This window comes from Scleropages formosus, chromosome 13 (genome assembly GCF_900964775.1).
Source record: "Scleropages formosus chromosome 13, fSclFor1.1, whole genome shotgun sequence".
Classification (NCBI taxonomy): Eukaryota; Metazoa; Chordata; class Actinopteri; order Osteoglossiformes; family Osteoglossidae; genus Scleropages; species Scleropages formosus.
The window spans coordinates 14,595,738-14,621,643 of NC_041818.1; the positions used below are offsets into that span (position 1 = coordinate 14,595,738).

General features: G+C 41.8%; 2 protein-coding genes across 2 annotated transcripts; both read left to right on the top strand.

The window, feature by feature from the left end:
• The first annotated feature begins 6,880 nt into the window (after positions 1 to 6,880).
• LOC108929714 (cornifelin homolog B-like) lies at positions 6,881 to 16,717 on the top strand. Its single transcript, XM_018744414.1, has 4 exons — positions 6,881 to 6,955; positions 8,768 to 8,885; positions 9,097 to 9,251; positions 16,492 to 16,717. The coding sequence occupies exons 2-4, from the start codon at positions 8,774 to 8,776 to the stop codon at positions 16,660 to 16,662; spliced, it is 438 nt and encodes a 145-aa protein (XP_018599930.1). The 5' UTR covers positions 6,881 to 6,955; positions 8,768 to 8,773; the 3' UTR covers positions 16,663 to 16,717.
• A 5,988-nt stretch (positions 16,718 to 22,705) lies between these two features.
• LOC108929690 (cornifelin homolog B-like) lies at positions 22,706 to 25,906 on the top strand. The gene is made up of 4 exons (XM_018744380.1): positions 22,706 to 22,825; positions 23,367 to 23,494; positions 24,719 to 24,873; positions 25,065 to 25,906. The coding sequence occupies exons 2-4, from the start codon at positions 23,389 to 23,391 to the stop codon at positions 25,185 to 25,187; spliced, it is 384 nt and encodes a 127-aa protein (XP_018599896.1). The 5' UTR covers positions 22,706 to 22,825; positions 23,367 to 23,388; the 3' UTR covers positions 25,188 to 25,906.

A 25,906-nucleotide genomic window follows, 5' to 3' on the forward strand; every position in this document is an offset into this window, starting at 1 on the left:
AAACCCTGAGAACAGCACCAATGAGTGCAATACAGTGAAGAGGACAGCTAAAGAGAGCTGGCCTGTATTATATAAATATAAAATTTTGTTGGAAGATCCAGACCCACCCACACTTGGTCAAGGACAAGACCCATGATGATGAAAAATCTATCTACAAGCTACTCTACTGTTTAAAAATAAAGTGCATCATATAATTTTATAAGTACAGTTTACCAGAGTCCCCCTGAAATACCAAAAGAAGCACACGATTTTAAAACTTTGAGACAGAAAACAGATTCATTTTGACACTCTGGAATGTTACTTCGAAGGACAGTGAAAATAAAGTCCGCGCGAGAAGCAACGTCGCAATGGCGCAGCAACTGCAGCTCTGGCCGCTTCCACTTTGGCACAGCGGACACGTTCAAGCAACAGGTAAGAGGTTCACGGGAACGGGCTGTTGTTGTTCAACATGTCGTCCAAATCTTCGTCTTTTATGTCCACTAAAGAGGTGAGATACACCAGTTAATGGTGGATTCAGAGACAAGTACACTCTTGTGGAGAAAGTGTTCGTGATAAGCAACTTAATACAAGCCGGATGTCAGCCTCAGCTCACCTTTCTTGGATCGCCCAATTTGACCAAGCTTTGGGGCCCTCTGACTTCGCTGCACTTGAGGAGAATCGCGCCTCCGAGGGCTCTCGAACGGTCCGTAGCTCGGTTCGTAGCGGTTTGGGTCGGACTGGAACTGGCCATCGGCCGGCAAGAGGTGCGGCAATCCAGTCATCGCGTACAACTCCTGCGCGTTCGGGGCTTCAGGTTTGCGCTCCTGCTTCATCGGCCCTGTTCCGAGTCGGAGAAATTCGCTCGCTAGTTAAACCTGAAATTCAGACACGTACATGAAGTCAAACGGAGAAAGTAAATGTTCGATGAACCCTTAGTATATGACAAAGCAACACGAAACGCACCTCGAACAATTACGTGTTATCGTCTGATCGCGAATGTCCGCTCACGCACGTTATTAGCGAAACAAGCAGATGGCTTCCGTTGCTCTTTAATGACCTTTATATATCATGACGACCGCGCGAGCGCGTCTAGGTGCGGAAGCGACTTCACCGGAGCCGCATTTCCGACACGACTAATAAAATATATGTAGAATTGCGGTGTGTTGTCTCTACGCAGTGCCAGCTCTACGTCACATAGATGTGTATTTATTTCTATTTTATTTGGTAAAGTGTCGCATAAAGCGCCTTTCCCGACTTTGTGGTGAACATTGTCGCCGGCGATGCGCCCCCTAGTGGCGACTACGGGCACAGAAACTGCGGGGCTTCCCCGGCCCGTGGGGTCGCGCTCTGACACACAGTACAGTACCGTGTTACACACAGCTCGTACTACGTTGTCATGCCTTCTGAATTGTTTCGCGCGGCTGTGTTTGTAGGCGTAGCGTCTGGAGAATACTGTACCCTGAAAAAATGAACTGGGTGAAATTAAATGAGGATTTCATAATTATATTGCTGCAATACAACACCCCTATTTATATATGTAATGCTTCTCAAAGACAAGAGCAGTACCAAAAATTAATTAAAAAAGTTACATAGTGGGAGTCGTATTCTTGTTCAGTAATTGAATTTCGTTGAAGTTGTATGATGACAATAAAGCTGAACCGGTGCGGCAAAATAAATCCATTCAAATAAACGCAAGTGGAGCGATGGGCTGAACTGTAATTCGCTGGTGTGTCCAGAGGGTGGCGCATCAAGATTTCCTCCGCGTTTCCTGTGCTTACGCGGGTTTTTACATTTATATTTGCATCTATATTTACATGTGTTCATTTAGCAGACGTTCTTCGCCAAAGCAACTTCCAGCAAACTCTATGTAGTGTTTCCAGCCCACACACCTTATCCACCAAGGTGACTTACACTACTAGATACACTACTTACAACAGGTCACTCATCCACACATCAGTGGAACACACTCCCTCTGTCACTCACACACTATGGGGAACCTGATCAGCATGCATTTGAACTGTGGGAGGAAACCCACACAGACACAGGGACAATATGTAAACTCCACTAAGTGAAAACGTAGTTTTCCTCAATGATATACTGTGTGGGCGCTTTAGAGAAAGGTCCATTTGCTTTTTCTCACTGAAATTAATTTTTAAGTGCAAGTGGAAATCTTTTGCGTGGTATGGCAGTGTAGTTTATCTCTGCGGAGATTGAAGCTGCATTACCGAAGAGCGTGGTATACATAGCATTTTCCTTGTCATTAACTAAAAGTGCCATGAAAGTGGTGAAATGTTGAGTTTATCACTCACCAGATTCCACGTGCCACGCTATCGAATCATCGAGCTTTTTGCCATGAAGGACAAGCTGTAGCAGGTGGCAAAGGCAGCATTCCTTAAACTCAGAGCAAAAACACACACACACACACACACACACACACACACACACTTTCGGAACCGCTCGTCCCATACGGGGTCACGGGGAACCGGAGCCTACTCGGCAACACAGGGCGTAAGGCCGGAGGGGGAGGGGACACACCCAGGACGGGACGCCAGTCCGTCGCAAGGCACCCCAAGCGGGACTCGAACCCCAGACCCACTGAAGAGCAGGACCCAGCCCGACCCACTGCGCCACTGCACCCCCCCTGAGCAAAAATATATTCATCTAAATAACCTTTTGCACATTGCGGCATTTTTTAAAACAAAGTTTGTCTCTTAAATAATTTTGATCCACTGAAGCCCAGGGAATTACAGGTGAAAAGGAAAATACACGTAAATGGATGGATTCAAATAAATGAATACATGTGGAAAGATAAGTGTTGCTCAGAATAGAGATTTCTGAAGTTTCTGCTGGTACCGGCATTAATGTGTTAATATATGATTTCGATTCTCTCTGTGTGTCCCCCCCCCCATAGAACTATTTGTACAGCAAACCCCTACGATCTCTATCAACTGTGACACTCGAATTCTCACAGTAGTGATTCTGAGGCTGTGCAAGTACCATTTTCCACTACAATACGGTGGCGTGTCGCTTTTGAGCAGGAACAGGTGTTCATTGTACATAGTTGGGAATTGTGGGGAAAAATGTAAAACAGTTGTCCAACCGTTATGGGGGCTAACAGGGATTTTAAGGAGGTGAGTGCCTGTTGAAGGATGTAAGAATTTATAATGAAGCTTTAGAAAGGTTAGAAGGGTTAGAAAGACTGGTAGGTGTGTTTTGAAAGGAAACCTAAGGTGTTTCTAGAAAGGCTGGTAGGTACCTGAGGAAAGGGGGTGTTTGAATAAAGATTTTAATCATCGGAAATTCTTACCTGTCGAGTTGGGCAGCGTGTGGAATCAGACACCCGTGGGCTGGTGATCCATCCATAGAGAAAGAAAAAACCTCAGGAAACCGGTCCTGAAATTGAGAGCATTAATTCTTCGTGTTGGCAGCGAAACTTATCGCTGTGTGTCATTGTTTTAATAAAGGTTCTTACTAAACTTTGTCCCTATATCATTCTGTGCCCCTCCAAACCTAGAGCGCTGCACTCTGCAACACTTACCTTATACTGCATTCATACTGATATAATTTGTAAATCTCATTTTGCAAAATGTACTGTACTGGACAAAAATTTCTTGTCTTAACATTTTTTTTATTTTCTCGTATAATGTGCCAATGTGCTATATCAAGTAAAATTGTGCAGCTTTTTGATTAATAAAAGAGTCTGAAAGTAGAATGTTGTCCTGTGTTTGTACAGTGTCTCACACACACGCTGATGGTAGAGGGCAGAAAAGGCTGTTGGAGGCATATGGGAAGCTGTATTCTGTACCACCTCTCAATAATCATCAGAATATTTGGAAACAATAAAACCGATATAGCCACCAAAAGCTGATTAGTGAGACATGGCTGCAGTAAGACAAAATGTAACATGTGAGTATGGTTGTTGTGCTGCTGCAGCAGTCTTCTAGCCCGACAGTCATGCCAAAGTAACACTGAGGTTTTTTCAGAAAAAAATCTTGCTCTGTGAAAATGACCTGTTTTTTTTTTTTTTTTTTTTTTTGCTCCCGTAAAACAAAGGATACACAGCAGAACCTTGTACAATTTAAACAAACAGCCAAGAGCATTTGTCCACATCACAGAGACCTCAGATGTACTATGATTTTCAGGTGCTGAGTGTGGAGAAAATTGTGAGTTTGGGACAAAATTGCATAAATGGATTCCATATGTGGTTTCGGATGTCAGGGATTGGGTTCCAGTGTTCCTGTGCGTGGAATATGAGATTCTTTTTTTCATCTGAGTGGTAAACAAAGACAATCCAATGTCACAGATATGATGGAATGTACAGGAGATTGGACCTGAAATTTCCAAAACATGTTCAGACAGATTTTTCTGTTTCACCATCATCTAAATGCACGCAATGTTACCATGTGTGAAAGGGGCAGGGCTGTTTATTTGGGGGCTTATATGATGATGGGCACAATCACACTGAGATATTCTCTAGAAGAAGGCAATACCGCCCATCACTCGAACTGCCGCTATGTCCAAGGTGTTCTGTGCGAGTGTGATCTTGTTCCTCCTGACCACCCTGTGGTCTCACCACACAGGTAAGTACCACACCAGCATTCTGTGTTTGTGCTGAAGACTGTTGCAGAGATGTAGACCCTCATTTTACTGAAACAATCATCATGGACCCTTAGACCACTTTCAAGAATCCTCATCATTTAGTTTGCAGCATTATGTTCATTTGCATTCATTCATTTAGCTGACACTTTTCTCTAAAGCAACTTAAAATGTTAAGCTACTTACAATTATTTACCTGTTTGTACAGTTGGGTAATTTTACTGGAGCAATTTTTTAGGGTTGCTACCTGGTTCAAGGGTGCTACAGCTGGAGGCAGGGTTCAAATCTGCGCCCCCTGGGTACAAAAGCAGTATTTCTTAACCGCTGCACCACCAGCTGTCCTAAAAAATGATTTTAAAAAATCACTAAAATATTCTAGGTCTCGTTGCTTTAATTTCTTGTCCAGTTTTTATCAGAAGTGAAATTTCCATTCGTTCTCTTTCACACAGCCCAGTCTTCGAAAATTCCGGCAAAGAGCAGACTGCCATTCCCATGCAAATGCAACTGTAAGTCTGCTTTGCGCTGACCAGTGTGGGTGTGTAGTAATGTGTTTGACTACGTGCGCCAGTCTGTGTGTTTGCGCTCCTGTCTGCTGAATGGTAACAGTGTGAGTACTAATGGTTTGTCAATCTGTTTGTTCATCAATCTGTTACAACAGGAAACAAAGCTTTAAAAAGATGTAGAACTAAAAATAGCTCATCTTTTATTTGAGGTGTGTGAAATGATCAGACAAAGAACAGAATACAATGTCTTGCATCATCTACTTTTAAGATTAGAATATCTATGTTGCTATGAATAACAGACCCTCCCGTCTGTCTCCTTTTTCTGAATATCTCCCTCATAGATCTGTCCTCTAAGAAATTGATCTGTCAAAGAGGTTACACCTTAAAAACACTTGAGGAGACAAAGGAACAGCTCAGATGTCTTTGCAAGGCATACTACCAAGGTAAGTTTGAGCAGTAACTGCTAGACTGTCAAAGAAAGGGGCTTAGCTTAAATCCCAAGAGCAGAATTGTTATTTTACTGTTGTGACACTTAAGGAGGTTTATATTATTTTATTGATTATTATTATATTTATTTCAATGTGATTAATAATGAAGACAGCATAAATGCACCTGTTTAATTGTTTTATGTTTTTACAGGAAAGCTGCAGAGCCACAGTCCTGACTTAAAGAAGTTGTGCAAGACTTGGTTTTATAAGATACCCATTCCACTGCCACTGGTCTAAGTGTGTTTGTGTGTGCCTGAATATGGATCGTGAAGAGGCTGGAGGCAGGTGGCCTCAGTACCCATTATGTCTCTGTATTTACCCATTGATGTTTCGCTGTCAAACAGGCTGTAGGTCACTGGTAACATTTGCAAGATAGAATCAGTTTTATGAAAACTTTTTTAAAATTTTTAAGACCAGTGTGCGAGCGATATATGAATATAATCATTTCCTGTCTTCAAAAACTATAGGTAGAACTTTTTGGCCTATGGCAACCAAACTGTTGCAGGCATAGGAAATTTTTTTTACCTTATTCTACTGTTGACAACAGCAGCATGGAATGATGTGTTTTAATTAGAGCAATAAAAAATAATGTGGACCTCTAGGGAAATTTTAGTAAAACAAATGTAAATAATTCATGAAAGTAAAAGTCGAATGATGTGTATTATCTGAGCAAGCATGTGACAAATATTGTAACAGTATTTGCATTTGCAACCTTAAAATCAGAAAATAAAGTGTGTTTTTTTAAATGAAATAAAGTATGTTTTTAAGATTTTTCTTAGTGATAGGTGATATTATGACTTACCCTAACAGACTGTTCAGTGATAATATGAATACCTTTGGAATGTCCTTTATCGTCCTGTATATATTTCATGCAAGCTCTGACAATATCTCCATAGTCTCTGCAAACACACACATACAGAAAATATCATGAGCCCCTGTCACCCTTGATAATCCTCTTAGCAGTATAAATTTCATGCAGGTCAAGAAACATTAAGCTTTCTCTTTGCTTACATCCAGAGCCCAACGGTACTGGCTTGTAGTACAGAATAATACCTACATGTTTCTGACTGATGAGAGTTTTGACCTGGAGGGGGTTGGGACCCAGCTTCTCCATGTGGCCTGGTGCTGATCCTACCCATTATAGGGCAAAGGCCATCACAGTGAAAACAAAGCAGAGCACAGCAAGCATGGCAATGGAAAAACTGAACATGAACCCCCCCATCAAGTTCTGGGAACCAGACAGTTTACAGTAAACATAAGTGGTTGACACTGTGTGAGAGCACCATGCATATAGGAGAGAACAACTCATCGCAATAGCCGTGAAAACAAGGAATTTCTTCCTTCAGTCCAATTGTAGTCCAACTCTGCTGTTCGCTTCCCTCCCAACAGGTAAGAACAGCCACTGAACAACTCTCTGAAATGACCTTCTCTTTTGTGATACAACAGTAAGCATTGATGATGTTGAGTTTTTTTTTATCTGAATACCATCTTCCCATAAACAAATACGATGCTTGTGCTGGTTTCTGCTTTTTTTTTTGGAATTGGTTTGGCTTGTGAAAGGAATTGGAAAGTCATCGTAAAAGTGTTTCTGTGCATGTTTATTTATACAGGCTTCAGTGTATGACTGGGAGTGCACTTTCATTTTTTGGGAAGTTTTAGGGTTTTTACTGTTTTGCATCATAGTTAAGAAGTAGACTATATGTCCCGGACGTCCATGATGTCTCACAAGAAAACTGAAGGATTCAGCTTCAGCAGATCACACACACACACACACACACACACACACACACACACACACACACACACACACACACACACACACACACACACACACACACACACACACACACACACACACACACACACACACACACACACACTTTCAGAACCCCTTGTCCCATATGGGGTCACGGGGAACCGGAGCCTAACCCGGCAACTCAGGGCGCAAGGCTGGAAGGGGACACACCCAGGACGGGACGCCAGTCCGTCACAAGGCACCCCAAGCGGGACTCGAACCCCAGACCCACCGAAGAGCAGGACTGTGGTCCAACCCACTGCGCCACCGCACCCCCTTCTTCAGCAGATCAGTTAGATGCATTTTCATTACTGCACACACTCATTCTGTAAAAAGATAGTGAAACGAGCAATAATATAAAACTATTTAGTTTAAACTAGTAAACTAGTAATGCAGTGAATAATAAAAAAAACAGTGTGAAGTCCACAAAGGTGTGTCATTGTGTCAGGTGATATGTTCTTTAACATTCTGAAAATACCTTCACACTTACACAGTATAAAATATAGAGTATATGATCAAGGAATTCAAGAAAGTTGAAAAAACCAGCATTAACACGCAAAACCAAGGCTCTAAGCAAGTACATAATTAAAACATGGATTTCTACTATCAAATATGAATAATAGGGAAGATCCGTCACATATATATTAACTGTATTTCAGGAGTTTAAAATATATTTTTTATTCCACCAAAAATCAAGAGGTCTGAAAGTATTATTTAGAATAAAATGTGCAAATAGAAGCACAACTCCAACCACACTCATTTGTAAGGTTTTGAATTTATAATAAAATCAGTTGAACTTGCACTAATAAACACAGTATTTGAAACCTCAGATTTAAGGGAATGTAACGAGGGGGTAATAATTTTAAGCAGACATTAACTGAAATTCAGTTCTGAAACATATCCATATGCACAGTTTTAAGAATAAATTTGTATTTTATGTTATTCTTGCAGTGCATTTCACTGGACATGTGGATTTGGAGAACTTTTATAGAGCACTAATTGTCATAATTTCAGAATTTTTGGGGTAAGGATGGGTAATGGTGCCCAGTATGGGTCATAATTTCTGTTTATTTTCATTGTGACCAACTTAAATGTCAGTCAAATAAAATTAATTTGTGTTTAAAACAACCTGACCTGGTTTTTGCCAGTAAAAATTCTATTCTTTTTGATGCAGTTCTATTTAGGAAGAGTGGTTTTTAATTTGACATCAAGGGTAGTGCTGGTGCCCCACAGTATAGTCAGCCAGTACTGGAGTGTGATCAGTCCAATGTTCACCTTCAAGCTGTTGTCTGCGGCCTTGTCGAAGTCGTGATGCACTGCTTTACTACACCAGTAGTACGTTCAGTTTCAAATCAGTTGTACCATGGGATGTACTGTAGTATAACCATTGCTGCGGTCCTCCTCAGGTGAAGATGCAAAGTAACGTGGTCCTTGGGCAACCTCTGTCAGTCCCATCCGACGGATCTGAAGGGGCAGGACAGTGGAGCACTGGCCTCTGTGACTGCTTTGAAGACCTTGATGACTGTAAGTCTTGCCATCCACATGTGTATACAATTCTTCCTCCTGTTCTCTGATCAGAGCATCTCTCCATGTTTTGTTTTGTCAGCCTTTATGTCAACATAAGTAGTCTATTTCTGGTTTCATTCTTCTTGTATCTCTCTCATCTGCCCGTCTCAAATCTGTCTCTATTTCTTAGCCTTGTACCATCTGTCTTTCTCATTCCACCTCGCTGCAGGTTGCCTGGCGTTCTGGTGCCTCCCAGTCTTTGCCTGCAAGACTAGCAGTGCCGCAGGGGTGTGCCCATGTCTTCCCCTGCTCGACTGCGTGGCGTGTGTACCCCCAGCTTCCCTTGCGGTGCGAGCCTCAGTGCGGGAAAGATACGGTATTGAGGTACACTATTGCACAGCACTGTTCGGAGATAAAGGATGGGGTGATGATGTGATGTGGTGTCACACACATTTACACATGATTCATGGTGGGCAGAGATTTGCCGTGTTACTACATGCTGTTCCGGAGGGGTATGACATTGGGGTATGAAGGTACACTGTTTACGAGGCATATCGTGTCATAGTATAGTTCAACGAAAGCTCCTCAGTCTGTTTGGATGTGAAAATGATCAATCTTTATTAGCCTGCCGGAGCAGCAGGGACACATAGAGCAAAGTAATATTTTCCAAAGTACATTGGGCTGATACCACCATAAAAGGAGCATTCATAGGGAACCTGTGGTGTAAGAAACAGGGGTGTTAAGTGCAAGGAGTCTCTTATCAATTACCTTATTTGTGTCTTATTTACATTCTCTCGTACCTAGTACCTCTGCTCATTCGATGGTTCATCCAGCAGTCAGAAACTGGATGTGTTTTCCGCTTAACTGTAATGAAGTGTAATATTATTCTGACAAATTTAATGTTTACTACCCTGCTGTACCCATTTAGGAGGTACTTTAAACTTGCCTTGTTTCCTGTGCTTCTGGGATAGGGTCTGGTCCACCTTGACCCCGATGTGGACAAGTTGTTACTAATGGTGTGAATTTAATATTTAGGATTTTGCTCAACAAAAAAGTGAGCAACAGGGTCTAGAAAAAAGACATTACAGAAAATAATTACTGAACCCTTGAACAAATTGTTTCTATTCACAAAAAAACACTGCAGCATACAAAAACTCAAATGGCAGACACATAAAAATAAACTCCTACTCTGGCATCACTTCCAAACAAAACTGTCGAGTGCTAACTGTGTTGATCGTCAAGATAATGCCATACCCGCTCTCAGAGATGAGATGTCAGAATCCCCTCAAAACACTGCCAGTGCAGGAAAGCAAAATATAGGCAACAGTGGCTTATCAGACATTTGGGAGCAGATAGTACATGGCAGCACAGTGAAAACTTTCAACACAAAGGAGAAAGAATGAACGATTACAGGGCGCTGCAGTGAGGAATGCTGGTAGATGGCCAGGTGTTTTGCTCTGAAACAGAATGAAAGTTTGTCAAGAAACATAATTATTGGTGGTACTGCCTTATGTTTTCATTTACTTTATACTGCGCTATGGAGGAAATGTGTCTTCCACACATAATTGTTCATGTATGATAGAAACGAAACATTAAAATATTAAACTACAATAAATAAATAAAACAATAAATACAAGCAGTGCTGCTGCTTGCGAGAGAATGTGGGTTTGATCCTTGCTCAATCTGTGTGGAATTTGTATGTACTCTGCCTAGGTTTCCTCCAAGTGCTCTTGTTTCCTCACACAGTCCAAAGACACGTAGCTGAAGGTTGAGATGGATTGATGATGCTAAATTGCCTGTGATATGTGACTGGGTGGGTGACTTTTTGTAGCTACCTTGCAATGGACTGGTGTTCTGTGCAGGTTGTACTCCCCCTTAGCCTTCCACCTATTATTTCCAGCAAAGACTCTGGTTTACCATGACCCAGCTCAGGACAAGCAGTTACTAAAACTGGATGGATGGATGGATGGATGGATGGATGGATGGATGGATGGATGAATGAATGGCTATAGTAAACAACATCTACATTTGTTCATGGTGGCAGTAGAAAATTCATAACTGGTTGTGCAGCTTAAAGTATCAAAGCAAACAAGTTTAGGATAACTATCAAGCTCAAGTATGTCATAGAAAAAGCAGAGAGGCACGTCTGAACCACCAATGTTCAGGTTACAAGTCCAATCCCTTAACCACTTTGTGTAGCACTCCTTACTACACTACGGGTTCCCACACCTGCTGCTTTTAAGAGAATAATGTTGCATATCCATGAACAAATGTCCATGTATCAATCCGATTTTAATAACCGCTTGTTCAGATCAGGGTCATGGTGAACCAGAGCCTATCCCGGAATCATTTGGTATAAGGCTGAGAGTGGTACACCCTGGATGGGGGGCCAGTCCATCGCAAATTGTATATTTGTATGTTGTCAGATGATAACAAAAGCCCTGTTACACTCTAGCATTATCCCTACAACCCCAATTCCAAATAAGTGCAGCTGATTAAGTAAAACATGACGACACCTTGTAGGGGGTGCGGTGGCTCAGTGGGTTGGACCACAGTCTTGCTCTTCGGTGGGTCTGGGGTTCGGGTCCCGCTTGGGGTGCCTTGCGACGGACTGGCGTCCCGTCCTGGGTGTGTCCCCTCCCCCTCCGGCCTTACGCCCTGTGTTGCCGGGTTAGGCTCCGGTTCCCCGTGACCCCGTATGGGACAAGCGGTTCTGAAAATGTGTGTGTGTGTGACGACACCTTGTCTTTATACTGTTTTTGATTGAATACAAGTCAAAGTAAATTTACAAATCACTCCTTTTTGTTTTTATTAGCATTTTCCATACTGTCCCAACTTTTTTTGCAATTGGGGTTGTAGAATGGTACACTATTTACAGTGTATCTGAAAGTGGTTCTCAAGGCCCAAATCAGCTTTGGTCATGAGAGACCACATGTTTGAAAGTACTGAGTTGCTGGAGGGCAACAGTGATTGCAGAGTTACTCTGCTTTCATCGTGAAGGACTAACGCAGCACCAAGGCAGGGAGTCCAGCCTCTGCAGCTGCTCTTTTCACCTTTGCACAGAAATTTCCAAGCTTGAAAGTAGCGCGTTTCCATTTTACACTCCGAATGTAAAAGACGTGTTACACACGGGGAAGGTGTGACCTTTGGTCTCGTCCAGACTGATGCGCACAGTGTCTGTAAAACAGCTCAACCCGTGTCTCCTGGACAGCTCAGTCCTAGGCCAGGTCACCTAAGGTCAACAAAAGGCTGCCCAGCTGGTTTTCTTAAGATGCACCATTAAAGTGTAAGTTTTTTTCTGGGTCTGGGTCCAGTGTGTGGAAGCCTCTTCCATCCTAGTGTTTGTATTATCCTTGAGGTACAGTGATGAGAGATGCAGTCAAACCCTGGAGAGCCATGAAGAACGGAGATCAGCACCTTCGTTAAACTGTCATGTTTGTGCCCGCAGATGTGTACTCCACCAACATTTGTGGCTGCTGGTTGATGTAGTGCATTTGTGCGTCAGTGCTAACGCAAATGAAAAACAGAGATTAGGATCGAAAGCAGTGATGGGAGAAGGGGATTCCATCACAGTCCGTTACACAGTGGTGCCATAAACAAGCAACTGTGAGGACAGTCAACCATCCATGACCACAGTCCCCTTCATGCAAGAGTCAACACACCTCCAAGCGGTGCACATAGTAAAAACTCATCTGGCACTTTGTGGATCTTTGAGCTACTACTTGGGTGGCATGGTGGCACAGCGAGCAGTGCTGCTGTCTCACAGCGCCCGGGTGGTGTGAGAGAAGGTGGGTTCAATCCCTCCTCAGTCTGTGTAGAGTTTGCATGTTTTCCCTGTGTTTGTGTGGGTTTCCTCCCAAAGGCATGCTGTTCGGGTTCCCCCACAGTGTATGAGTGTCATGGAGTGAGTATGTTTCAATGATGCATGGATGAGTAACCCCTTGTAAGTAGTGTATCTAGCAGTGTAGTCACCTTGGTGAATAAGGTGTCTGGGCAAGTAACACTACATAGTATCCATTGTAAGTTACTTTGGAGAAAAGCATCTGCTAAGTGAATAAATGTAAATGTACTAAGGCATAAAAAGTAACACAGCAGACAAAACTGTATTTTACTAGGTATTGAGTCCAGTGATCTTGTCCTGTCTTTCTGGAGAACATTCTTCTCATGTTCACTCGGGTTTACTAAGGGTTCCAGTGTGATTCGATCTGTGATTTTAGATTGTTGTTAGTGTGGCAATTTTTTTAATTAAATTCAGGTCATTTCCATTTAGTTTTCTTATTGTATTGATTTATATTCATTTTTAAAATTTCATTTGTAGCATTTTATGTGTGGTTAGGGTGTTTTTTCTAAGAGCCTGGTAATGGATTGTCCTCATCTTCTCATGTGTAGGGTGTACTTCTTTCAGTCAGTGAAACCCCAAACAACACTTAGAGGAAACCAATTACGGAGGTAGATGGACATTACCGCAGTAAGTGTGTCCACAACACTGCCACATAACTGTAGTTCTCCGAGTGGAAAAGCACCACTTTTGGTTTTAAGTGGCACAATGCCTTCCACACTTTAAAATACCCTGCTAATGGAAGGCCACGCTGATTATGGAGCCACTGAACCTGGGTTACAGAGGACTGATATACTTTTCCACAATGTTCAGACACTGGCTGGGTCATTGCTCTCTTTTTGGGTTAGAGTGTCAGCTGAATATGATTGAATTGACATTAAAACTTGTGATGAAGAAACCTTAGAATTTAAAATGAAATGTGTAGTGGAAATATTTGTTTTAGTGATTTAAATGTCAATCAGAGCAAAACTTTTACCACTGTTACTAGTAAATAAATGGTCATAGTATAGCCTAATAATTTCTCATGTAATGAAATGAGGAAAGAAGTACCTGATTCCTGGAAAGTTATAGTGCGCAATACATATTTGTGAGGAAAAACGAGATTCGTTTTAAATAGATCCACCGTATTGCACTTAAACCTAAGCTATTTTTATGGGAAAGTAAACATTTGTCCATCCATCCATCCATCTTCTTCCGCAATCCGGGGCCGGGTCGCGGGGGCAGCAGTCCGAGCAGAGTCCTCCAGACTTCCCTCTCCCCGCACACCTCCTCCAGTTCCTCTGGGGGAACCCCAAGGCGTTCCCAGGCCAGCCGGGAGACATAGTCTCTCCAACGTGTCCTGGGTCTGCCCCGAGGCCTCCTCCCAGTGGGACAAGCCCGGAACACCTCCCCAGGGAGGCGTCCAGGAGGCATCCGGAACAGATGCCCGAGCCACCTCAACTGGCTCCTCTCGATGCGGAGGAGCAGCGGCTCTACTCCGAGCTCCTCCCGGGTGACTGAGCTCCTCACCCTATTCCAAAGGGTGCGCCCAGCCACTCTGCGGAGGAAACTCATTTCTGCCGCTTGTATCCGCGATCTCATTCTTTCGGTCATGATAAACGTTTGTTTGAAAGTCAATGTTCCTTGCAGCTGAAAGTTGACAGGTTTGAAAAATGTGATGGGAAATATTTTGTCTTACATTTTACACCAGACCCTTGTGTTATGAACACACACACACATTTTCAGAACTGCTCGTCCCATACGGGGTCGCGGGGAACCGGAGCCTACCCGGTAACACAGGGCGTAAGGCCGGAGGGGGAAGGGGACACACCCAGAAACTTTTTTCTGTTTATGTATTAATTTCTATTTGTATTTTCTTGTCTATTTTCAAAAATTTGTTAAGGAGCTGATGTCACCCGTATTTCACCATACAGTCATTAGTGTGCAACATGTCCAAGCAGAGTAGGAATGTGAGAACAGATTAATCAGATAAAAAAGACAATACAGCAAACAAAAGTGACCAGATGCCGATGACTGTTGGGCATGTTAAATTCATAAAATAAATAAAAGATAACAAAATAAACTTACTGTGACAGACTGGTGTCCCTGCATCACACCCTGTGTCACCAGGATAGGATTTAGAACTCAATAACCTTGCACAGATTAGCATTTGATGAAAATGGGATAAAAAATAAAAACCTTATAGTGAAATTTTGCATCATAATAGCTTTATTTAAGTTTTTTTACAGAACCCAGCCTGTCAATAAATCAACTGACATCTACTACAAATTATTAAGCTTTTACTGATTATCACATAGTGGTTGGATTTGCAAAAAAATCGCGATACAGTACAAACAGACGTCTGGTCCCAGTTGTATTTATAAATTGAGGACTCAGTGTGCTCGGACAACTTACATGCATAGTTTGGAAAAAAAAGCCATTAACAATATAAAATTCTACAACTATTCACCGAAAGTGTAACAGTGAGTGATACAGTATCTATTGAGAATCACCAGCGCTCACCATCATTTTCTCATTGTTGTACTGTTCTGCCATTAGATGGCGATGTCTGAAAATAAAATTATTAAAAGTTTTTTTTTTTTTTTTTTTGTTCTTATTTGTATGTACTTCTGTAAAAAAATAGATGGCCTCTCATGGCCATTTAGTGCAAATTGTCACATTTCACTTTTGGAAAGGTTTAAACTTTATATCTTTATGGTATAACTTTATAACTGTACAGTGCTGCTTGAAAGCATGTGAACCCCTGGCGTCACTTAGTTTTCCCACAAAATCGTTGTTTAATGAGAACCAGCCTTTCTCACCTGAAATATTAGGTGTGTAATTGTCAGTTCCATATGTCGGTTCAGAGGAAACCACGTATGTAGTAGAAACACGGAAGTACAGCCAGTGCAAAAGTAAGCGAACCCCAAGTTGCATTGGTTAAACCAAGTTGGTAAGTAGAATCTGTTGTGAAAATCATAATCAGTACAATATACTGTTATATAAGTATAGTTCTAGTATAGTAATTTGGGTAATTGTGATATAGTATGTCTAGTATCTCCAAAAAGTATCTCCCACTAAAACATAAAAGATAAATAAAAAGATAAATGCAAGAGATGATGAGAACTGATTGGATCCGTTCAAGCTAAAAATCACCTTACAGCAGGTATATCATCATATCTTTTTTATTTGAAGGAAGAAGGCTCGCTAACTTAATCTTTACTTCATTTTTAGTACATACCACAAAGAAAAACGTCAGTTCGGAACTCCATCATTTATAACTATAGCAAAGCTCTGTACTTTCTTGCGATGGTTATTAAAAGTTGACAGTTTGTAATGTTCACTGTAACCTGTGCAGTCAATCTGTTCTCATGCAATCTTGTTTTTGCTCAGCAGCAGTGTATTTGTCTGTGTATCTGTTCAGTTGTAACTCAGCAGCAGCTGCAGATGATGATGAGATCCAGTTAAATGAGGCACAATGCATAAAATGGAATCATTAATGTCGCAGCTGTAGCACAGTCCTGGAGAACAAGTACAGCACAAAGTTATCAAAGAAAAGTGGACATGTCAGTTTAGATGCTGTCATATTACAGTACTTTTCAGCATACATCCCATTCATTTTCAGGTGTGCATCATATTGCGTATATGTATAATGTAGGGTACTTTAGTGAGAGACGCACAGATGACCTCTCCCAGTTTAGATGACATCCCCTTGTCAGTTTGATTCCGGTGGTGACCCGTGATGCTGTGTGTCATGATATTGCCTTGACCATATGGTGACCGTATGCTCTGGTGTCTCTGTGTCAGGGTGATGTCTGGAGCGACTGCTTCTATGGCTGCTGCTGCTATCCTCTGTCCTGGTGTCAGGTCTCCCGAGAGATGAAAAGACGAGCTGCTTCCGCCTCCGTCTCAAGCAGCCGAATGCACTCTGCCAGCTACTACCGCCTGACAGCAACGCAGAGGGCACACGTCTGCTAGGGCTCCACAAAGAGGTTATGGTTTTAACAGCCTGCCCACCTGTATTCCCTATGCCTTTTGATCTTCCCATCATTGGTATGTGTTTCTTATATTTGTCTCTTCATACATAAAGAGTCTTTTGTTCAGAGAACAAGATACCGGAATAACATCTTTCTGAAACTATGTTTATTTTTCCTAATAAATTTAACATTCTTTTTTTTTCCCATTATATTTGTCTACTTTAGTTTGTGCCTATGTTATTCATGTGTTGGAAATACGAATTTAGTTGTGGGATCAGGTATGTCTTTTTGTGGCAGTCTTTTGCTGAAGGGCCAGTTTATAGAGGAAAAACTTCACTTCCTGGAGAAGATATCATCATATATGCTGCAGGAAGGATATAGAGTATAACAAATGTACAATGGATGTCTGTAGTAGAGCACGGGTACATGCATTAATGTAAAAGGGCAAAAATGTACAACTGGGTGAGAAACGTGAAATAAAGTAAGTGAAGTGTTAAAATGTAAGCTCTGCAAGCCAAGTTCTTTGCTAAGAAGAAAAAGCAAATATCAGGTGGACAAAGAGGAGGCATTTATACATGAGTTCTGAAATAACAGAAAAAACAACTTGGTTCAGTCAAGGATTTGGCTCTTTACACCAAACTGTCCAGAAATATATTTTAAGGTGGCTCTTTTCAAAAAGCAGGTGCATAAGAAAGCTGAGCTCAACATACAGTGGTAAAAATACTTCTATATGAAAATCAGAGAACACAACAGAGCAGCGATAATGGGATAACAAATATTGTAGGAGTGATACTCATACTGAGAAAAAAATACAATTTTATCAAGTTAAAAAAGTAATAATATACGTAGTACTAATAAAGATGCTGGTTTTCTTAATGTGACTATGTCGGTGTTAAAATTTCTTCACTACAGAAAGTATGCTTGATTTAATTTAGCTGATTGCTGTCAGGTCCTCATCCGCACCTGCTGCCAATCGGGGGAACACGGCATAAAAGGATGCCCTGGAAGCTCCTCTGTGTGGAACCTTGAAAGAGAAACTGCAGTGGTCTGTTCCTTATTGGGTCCTTCTCCCCATGTTATTGCTTTTCTGTTTTTTGATCTCTGCCTTGCCTCACCAATGAATTCTTGTGTACCTCCTCTGGATAATGTTTGCTCATCAAATCAATGGACCTTTGACTGCTTTGTGGAGACCACTGTGGCTGTGGACAACCTTGTCTGCAAGAGAACCCCGAGGTGATGGGCGGTCGCACCGATTTCGGCTTCCCAAGAAGAGGACCCCAAACCAATTCTGCCTCAATGGAAAAAAACTGAACTCCTATGAGAGCCGGTGCCGCCTCCAAGATTGCCTATGCCTCTACTGCAGCACCCCAGGTCACTTCCGCTCCTCCTGCCCAGTGTGACCCCCTTGAAGAACCCACCCAGAACCATGGGTCAGTTCCATTTGTTATTCGGGGCAACTTACTGTACTGCTACGCATAGCTTGGACAGGTAACCAGATAAGTATCCACGTGTTGGTAGACTTGGGGGTGGCTGGGTGTTTTATGGATGCCGAGTTCACTCGAGTAAATGGCATTCCGGGGAAGGATTGTGACTTAATGTTACAGGTGAGCACACTGGACGGGCAGCCCCTAGGTTTAGGTGTCATCGAGTCCTGCACAATGATCCTCCAAGTGACCGTTGGGGCATGCCATCATGAGGCGTTTTTTCTCATTCGCGCCCCAGACACCTCTGTCTCCCTGGGTTTCCCCTAGTTGATAAGACATGATCTGGTGTTTCTATAGAATACAGGAGAGTTAGTATCCTGGGGAGCCCAGTGCAGATGTTTAAGTTGGCGCCTTCCGTGTCGGGTGGAAAGGGCACCCCCACTACAAATTCCTGCGAATATGAGGATCTCAGGGAGGTCTTCAGTAAGACTCCTGTGGCTGAACTCCCCTCTCATCAGCCTTGGGACTGCACGATAGACCTCTTAGCAGGAACCAATCCACATGTATCCCCTGTTGCTGCCAGAACAGAAAGCAATGCAGGATTACATTACTTAAACTCTGAATGCAGGGATCATTTGGCTGTCCATATCTCCAGCATCCGCAGGGTTCCTTTTCAATTGGAAGAAAGATGGGGGCCTGCACCCCTGCACTGACTATAGGTGATTAAATGCAATCACGATCCGATACCCACGCCCATTACTACTGATCATCGTAGGCTTGGGGGGTCCATGGGGCCACCGTGTTCACCAGGCTAGATCTGTAGAGTGCATACAGCCTTAGTTGTATTCGCCAGGGGGACGAATTGAAGACCACTTTCAGCACCTCCCTGGGCCATTACGAATACCTGGTCATACCTTTCGGTCTGTCCAATGCTCCCTTAGTATTTTAGGCATTCGTGAACCATGTGCTCAGGGACCTGGTCAACAGTTGTGTGCTGGTTTACTTGGATGACATCCTGATCTTCTCCTGGACCAAGGAGGAACACATACAGCAGGTGAGGGCAGTGCTGAACCGTCTTCTTCAGAATCGCCTCTGTCAAGGGAGAAAAATGTCTGTTTCACCAGCAGCAGGTGTCCTTAGGGTACATTCTCAGCAAAGACGGAGTGGCCATGGACCCTGAGAAGGTTCGTGTCGTGTTGAAATGGCCCAGGCCCACCACGGCATCAGTGTTCCCTGGGGTTTGGTAACTTCTAACACTGGTTCATCTGGGGTTTCACCCAGTTGGTCCGGGACCAACTCCAGGACAGCACCAAACAGAACAAACATCAGGCCGATTGACATCGGCGTACCCTGTCCTTCATCCCAGGGCAAAGAGTATGCTTGTCCATCTAGGATCTGAAGTTAAGTCTGTCCTCCAAGAAACTCAGCCCTTAATACATAGGGCCCTACAAGGTATTCTGCCAGGTAACACCTGTCATGTATAAACTCCAGCTGCCCCGGGTATGCGCGTACACCCTACCTTCCATGTGTCATTGCTCAAGCCCTGCAGGACCTCTCTCCTCCAGCCTTCCGCCACTGGTACTCCTCCCCCCACCAGTGCAGGTGGACAAGGAACCAGCTTACATGGTGCAGGTGTTGCTGGATTCCCAACGCCAGAGAGGAGTGATGCAATATCTGTTCAACTGGGAGGGTTATGGCCCAGAGGAACAGTCTACGGTGATTGCTTGTAACATTTTTGACCCTTCTCTGATTGTTGCTTTTCACAGGTATCAATCGGTGCCATGTCCCTCATCTGTGTAGTATGGCAGGGGTTGCCCATACGAGGGGAGGGTACTGTCATGCCCTCATCGACACCTACTACCAATCAGGGGAACACAGGACAAAACGGCGCCCCGCAATCTCCTCTGTGCGGAACCTTGGAAAATAAACCACGGCGCTCTGTTCCTTACTGTTTCCTTCTCCCCCGTGTTATTGCTTTCCTGGTTTTTGATCTCTGTCTTGCCTCACCAACGACAATTCTTGTGTACCTCCTCTGGATAATGTTTGCTTATCGATTGACCCTCACCTGGACTTTGATCACTGTTTTGCCTGCCGCTTATTGAAAATAAAGAACGAGCACACACCTGAGTCAGTCACTCAATCCTGACTGCCAGCAATGACAGTTGCTAAACAGGTGGACAACTGTTCATGATAATGGCCATGGAAGAGCCCGGAAGGCCAGCATGGCAGTCCTGTAGAGAGGCTTCACTGACTGGTTGACCTTAAACAAGCATTAAATTAATTTTTTTACTAAAATTAGATTTTAATAATGTTTAATTTTAAACATTTTTGATCATGTTTGTAGTTTCAGGAGTACTATTTGGGTGGAAAAAGGATTTTAATTTTCTCTTTGGCTTTCAATTTTCCTTTCCAGAAAGCATTTTCTGGTGAATGAAAAACTTAGTGGAATAGTAGATTTTTTCGCATGCATTCACAAGTGCATGAAATTGGGACTTTACTGTAATCTCCATTTCCATCAAAGGACTCTCCACTGAATGGATCACTAGTGCCTGTTCAGCTTGTATTTGATACATCACATATCTTTTGCTATGAAAAGGAAGTCATACGTTATCTGAATCAGTGAAGATTTGGTGGTTTAAATGAGCAGCATAGATATTTCTGACATGTGTGGGTATTACAGTTCTGAGGGACCAAAATACTTGTCAGTTTCTTAGCTATACAATGATAAGACTAATGGCTTATTATAAAGTTTGAGTTCGCTACGACCCTCGCTTGGGACAAGTCGTGTGTGGGTGTGCATAGCTCAGGGGTGTGGTGCTGAAGCTGGTTTGGCCAGGACTCGCTGTGTGGTGTGTCTGGGGTTGAAGTTCTGCTTGGGGTGCCTTGAGCCTGACTAGCATCCTGTGCGGGGTGTGCCTGTGCCCTCTGTTGCTGGGTTAGGCTCCGGTTCACCGTGACCCCTGCTCAGCACAAGCAGCTGTAGACATTATGTGTGTGTGAAAAGCTCAAAATACTAAAGCACCAACCAGAGTTTACCAAAATGAATTTATTTCTAATATACACTTATTTGTTTAGCTGACAGGGGGGGTGTGGTGGCGCAGTGGGTTGGACCAGGTCCTGCTCTCTGGTGGGTCTGGGGTTCGAGTCCCGCTTGGGGTGCCTTGCGACGGAGTGGCGTCCCGTTCTGGGTGTGTCCCCTCCCCCTCTGGCCTTACGCCCTGTGTTGCAGGGTAGGCTCCGGTTCCCTGCGACCCTGTATGGGACAAGCGGTTCTGAAAGTGTGTGTGTGTGTGTGTGTGTGTGTGTGTGTGTGTTTAGCTGATGCTTTCCTGGAGAGGTTCAGGGTAAATACATTGCTCAAGGGAATTGCAGCGGGAGGTGACATTCAAACCAGAGTCCAGTGGTGGCAGTTTTTCCATTATGCTACTTATTGTCCCCAAAATACCACAGTAGCAAAAAAGGGTTTGACTTATTTAAATCACAGAATGCTACATCATCGTTTTTTTCATACAGGTTTGCAATGACTCCATGAATTGTTGGTTTTAGTTCTTGCTGAACTTATTTATAAAAGTTTCATTGAGGTTTTTCATGAAATTAGACTGTGATTGTCATCTGGCAACTATGAGTTCCTTTGTAAGATTTTTTTGGGGGGATTTTTAATGGTGACACTCCAGTAAATTAGAAAGTATATTTAAGATATCAAAATTAAGTCTATGAATTCTCCATAATTAGTATTAAATAAAACGCGAAGGAGACTGACTGAAACAAACCCATGACTGGTGCGCACACTGATGTTACAGAGCAATGTAATCTTGTGCTGAAATATTTCTCTCCATGATCATTGAGAAAGGAATGAAAACAGATTCACCAATGTGACTGTTTGGACTGAAAGTATTTAACTGAATAAAGAAATCTTCTAGGTTTTCTTTATTTTCCAGCTGGATCCAGGGAGCTTCAAAACCAATTGAACTGCCAATTAAAAAGTATAATGTAGTTATACATTACAATATTTCTTTTGAATATGGTTAGAGTATTAATATTCTAAAATAAGACATTCCATTTGGTACACATATAAATAGAGAACTATTCTGTCTTACAGTCTGGTGAATCACTAAAGAAAACCCAACACAATTATAGAAATTACAGGAAGTACAGAACACGTATCTTCTGGATTACATAACTAAATATTTCTATTGAATTAAGGAAAATCTTGTTAGTTTTAAAACAGTGGGTGACGTTCACTTGAAACCAGTCCTTGAGGCACATTGATCTTGACTGTTACATAAGCCTACTATGTTCATTTTTTTTCTGTTGATTCTACATGATGGTAATACCTTCCCAAAATCTATTCAAAATAATTTACTGGTCTAATGTTACATTAATTACATTTCCTACTTGTCTGTTTTCAGCTGTGTTTAGAATAAATGCAATGTTAGCATGGTGCTATAAGAAGTGAAAAAAAAGCAGCTTTCTGGCTTCATTTCCATTTACGCCAACATGTTCTTAAATGAACTTAAAAAAAAATGGGCACTCCCTGTTTCTTTGTTTTCATTAAGTTTTTTTTGTGTGTGATGGACTACCCTGAAAGTCTTACGCATTGAGTTTCAACTAACCAAACGAGTTATGTGTATCATGTGAGGTCTAAAGCTGCAGTTTCACATTCTTTCATTCCGATACTATATAAGAAGATCACCTGAACCATTCACTTTTTCTTTTTTCCTCTCTCAGGACAGTACATTGGTAAGAAATTTAAATTTATCTTAATTTCTAAAGACTTTTATACAAAGTGGTTTTCACATCAGCAAATATACATACTTTAAAAAGTACATATCAGTTGCATATGAGGTCATGTTTTTCATGCAAATGAAAAACATGACAGACATGCAGTTTTTGTAGAGGTCAGAAGGGGAGACAGTGATTGAGTGCAGCAATTTCCTACAGAAAATAAATTGGGAACTACTTTGCAGTTAGGGTGGGCTGGAATTATAACTTATCATTGCCCATTTTTCTCATGTATTGATACACTTAATATTGTTACTCTTGATATATGCTATTGTACTTTTGACACACATCTCAACTTTGTACTCTTTAATATTTCACCTGTGAGCAGTCAAGGAAGTGAAGGCTAAGACCTGAACTTGCAACACAATGCAAGATTTAACATTAAGAGGACAGCAGGATGTGCTGGTTATATATGATGCTCATGTGATTATATTGGTATTGGTTTTAATTAGAATGTTGTTTACATTGCAAATAGTTGAAAATGTTTCTTTCCTCCCAGTTTATTTCTAGATACAGTTACCATGGCAGCAAGGATGGTAATTCAGCAGCCTCCAGTTCTGGTTAATGCTGTACAGTCCAACCAGTGGAGCTCTGGCATATGTGACTGTTGTAATGATATAGGGGAATGTGAGTATGTGTGTTTGTGTGCCTGCACTTATATGTTGATCCACCTGTACAATAGTATAATTTTGCCAGATTTATGTTATATGTGTACAGTCTTGAGTGCACTTATCATTATCTTAGTATTCAACAGCAACACTGAAAGAAGAATTGTGTAGAAACTTTAGACAAACACTAGAATCCAATTGCATATGATACAGATGCATGGAATATGGTCATTATCATTTGGAAAAAAAATCTAAGCAAAATCTTAAACAAGGATAGCCAGTCCCTTGAAACACCATATTTGTGATTATAAAAGAACTAGAAGCTTGAAAACTGCAAAAAAAAATCCTTTAAAGAGCAAGACAAAATAGGGCATTATGAAGCAGAACCATCATGCGTAAGCCACTGGAAAATAGAAGTGTGTTACATCTCAGCTGTGTTCAAGATAGATGCAAGGGAGAACAAAATTTTTTGAATGCCCTATTAACATGCGTCTATCTCAAATACGCTTCTTTAGACAGGAAATAATACTCTTTTATAGTCAATAACTTCACAAAGACAATGCAAAGAGAGAAGAAATCCTATCAAATCCCTTTCTCCATATCTAAAAATTAGTTTTTCAAGTTGCAAGACTTTACAGAAATCTTTCATATATCCATAAAGCAAATGTTTGAGTAGCTATGCCTGGCAAACAACACAGGATTTTGCGGCTGTTGGGCTGCTACACACCCATGCATGAGATACATATACATATGTGCTTCTGAAATTCATTGAGGCCACCCTAATAGATTAGTCTGAAACACTGTACAGGAACAGGAACTTACTTTAAATTGCTCCAGTAAGATTACCCAGTTGTATGTAAGTAAATAATTGTAAGTAGCTTGACATTGTCAGGTGTTTTGGAGAAAAGTGTCAGGTAAATGTAAAGCTCTATTTTAAAGTAGCAGGCATCAATACTGAGAAATTCTTCCAATCTGTTATAACTAGTATTTTTCAGGGTAATTTACTGTAGAAACACAACTCTATTCAATATTTTTACAGAACGTGTTGGGCATTTTCTACTCTTTAAAGTTTAATTCACTTTGAAACAGGAAGGTGTTTTTGGATTCCTCAGCCAGAGGCAGTCATTGGAGGTTGACACAGAAGGCGTGTGAGAATGGGTGTGGGGCTTTGTATTTGCAAGGCATATCAGTATGATTGTGGTTATACTAACAAATCTTTAACCTTTTCCTCATGTGTCGGAAGGCTGCTGCGCGTTCTGGTGCTTCCCGTGCTATGCCTGTAAGGTATCCAAGGACCATGGGGAGTGCTTGTGTCTCCCTCTGTTGGATTTCCTAGGCTTTATACCACCTGTGTCCTTAGCCATGAGGGTCTCCGTTCGTCAGCGCTATGGTATCACGGTAAGGAAACATAGCTGCAGCTCAAAGAAAGACTAATCTTTGTTTTAAATTCTATGCTTGGATCCATGAGTTTTTTAAAGTATTATTTAAGTGTTACTAATGATGTTTATTGATTCTTGTAGAGGTATTTTTCATTATTTTGTGCTGTGTGTAGACCATTCTAAGTTCAGTTAACCCTCTCTCTGTGCCAGGGCTCTATTTGCAACGACTGCTTGTACTCTGTATTCTGCACCGCCTGCTCCTGGTGTCAGATATCACGTGAGATGAAGGCCCGACAACAGCTTGTCGTCTTCACCGGTGCTACCCATAAATAACTGTTTCAATGTGAGATGTTTATTGGTATTGAATGCAATGAAAGTGCCTTTTCTCTCGGCTCCTAGTGACCTCAGCAAATTTGATGAGATTCAAAGGGTCACCTATAATCACTGGATCTGGACTGTTTAACTGTACGTTAACCCAGGAGCCACAGTGGATACTACTTTTCATTATATTAGCCTCCTTAGGGATTAACAGGTATGATGATGTCAAACTGTAAAAGTCATGAATTATGACTTTAAAATGTAAGGTTGATTACAGCTGGAAAGTAAGCATAAATATGTTTCTGCAATGTATTATTTCCACCTGTACCATTTAAACAAATAAGCCACATGATATGCCAGTTTAAAAAAAATAAACGGTGGTAAGCCATGGTGTGATATCTCTATCTACCATGCACTTAATGAATAATTTTAAAAACAGAATGGGCAAAAAGAATGAGGTGATGAGAAGCATTAAAGTGAACTGGTTTCCAGCAATTTATGTCTGTGATATTTTTGTGTTACTGAAAAAACAAAGCATCAGACCACATTTACGAAGAACTGTCTTCATTATAGTTTGATAAAGAAAATGGAGCAATGGTTTGGTGTTTGTACAATTTGACTTTAGTGACAATGAAAAGAATCTTGTCTACAAACAATATCTCAGTTTACTCTTTGCATCTGAAATTCAACGCATTTGTCAGTAATTATCTGTAAAGTCCCAGATAAAATAAAAT

Bases quoted from the DNA above. Each gene is read 5' to 3' on its own strand.
- LOC108929690 (XM_018744380.1), top strand. From the start codon at position 23,389: ATGGCAGCAAGGATGGTAATTCAGCAGCCTCCAGTTCTGGTTAATGCT. The intron at 23,495-24,718 runs GTGAGTATGTGT...ATGTGTCGGAAG, and splicing joins TTGTAATGATATAGGGGAAT to GCTGCTGCGCGTTCTGGTGC. The intron at 24,874-25,064 runs GTAAGGAAACAT...TCTCTGTGCCAG, and splicing joins GTCAGCGCTATGGTATCACG to GGCTCTATTTGCAACGACTG.
- LOC108929714 (XM_018744414.1), top strand. From the start codon at position 8,774: ATGCAAAGTAACGTGGTCCTTGGGCAACCTCTGTCAGTCCCATCCGAC. The intron at 8,886-9,096 runs GTAAGTCTTGCC...ACCTCGCTGCAG, and splicing joins CTTTGAAGACCTTGATGACT to GTTGCCTGGCGTTCTGGTGC. The intron at 9,252-16,491 runs GTACACTATTGC...TCTCTGTGTCAG, and splicing joins GGGAAAGATACGGTATTGAG to GGTGATGTCTGGAGCGACTG.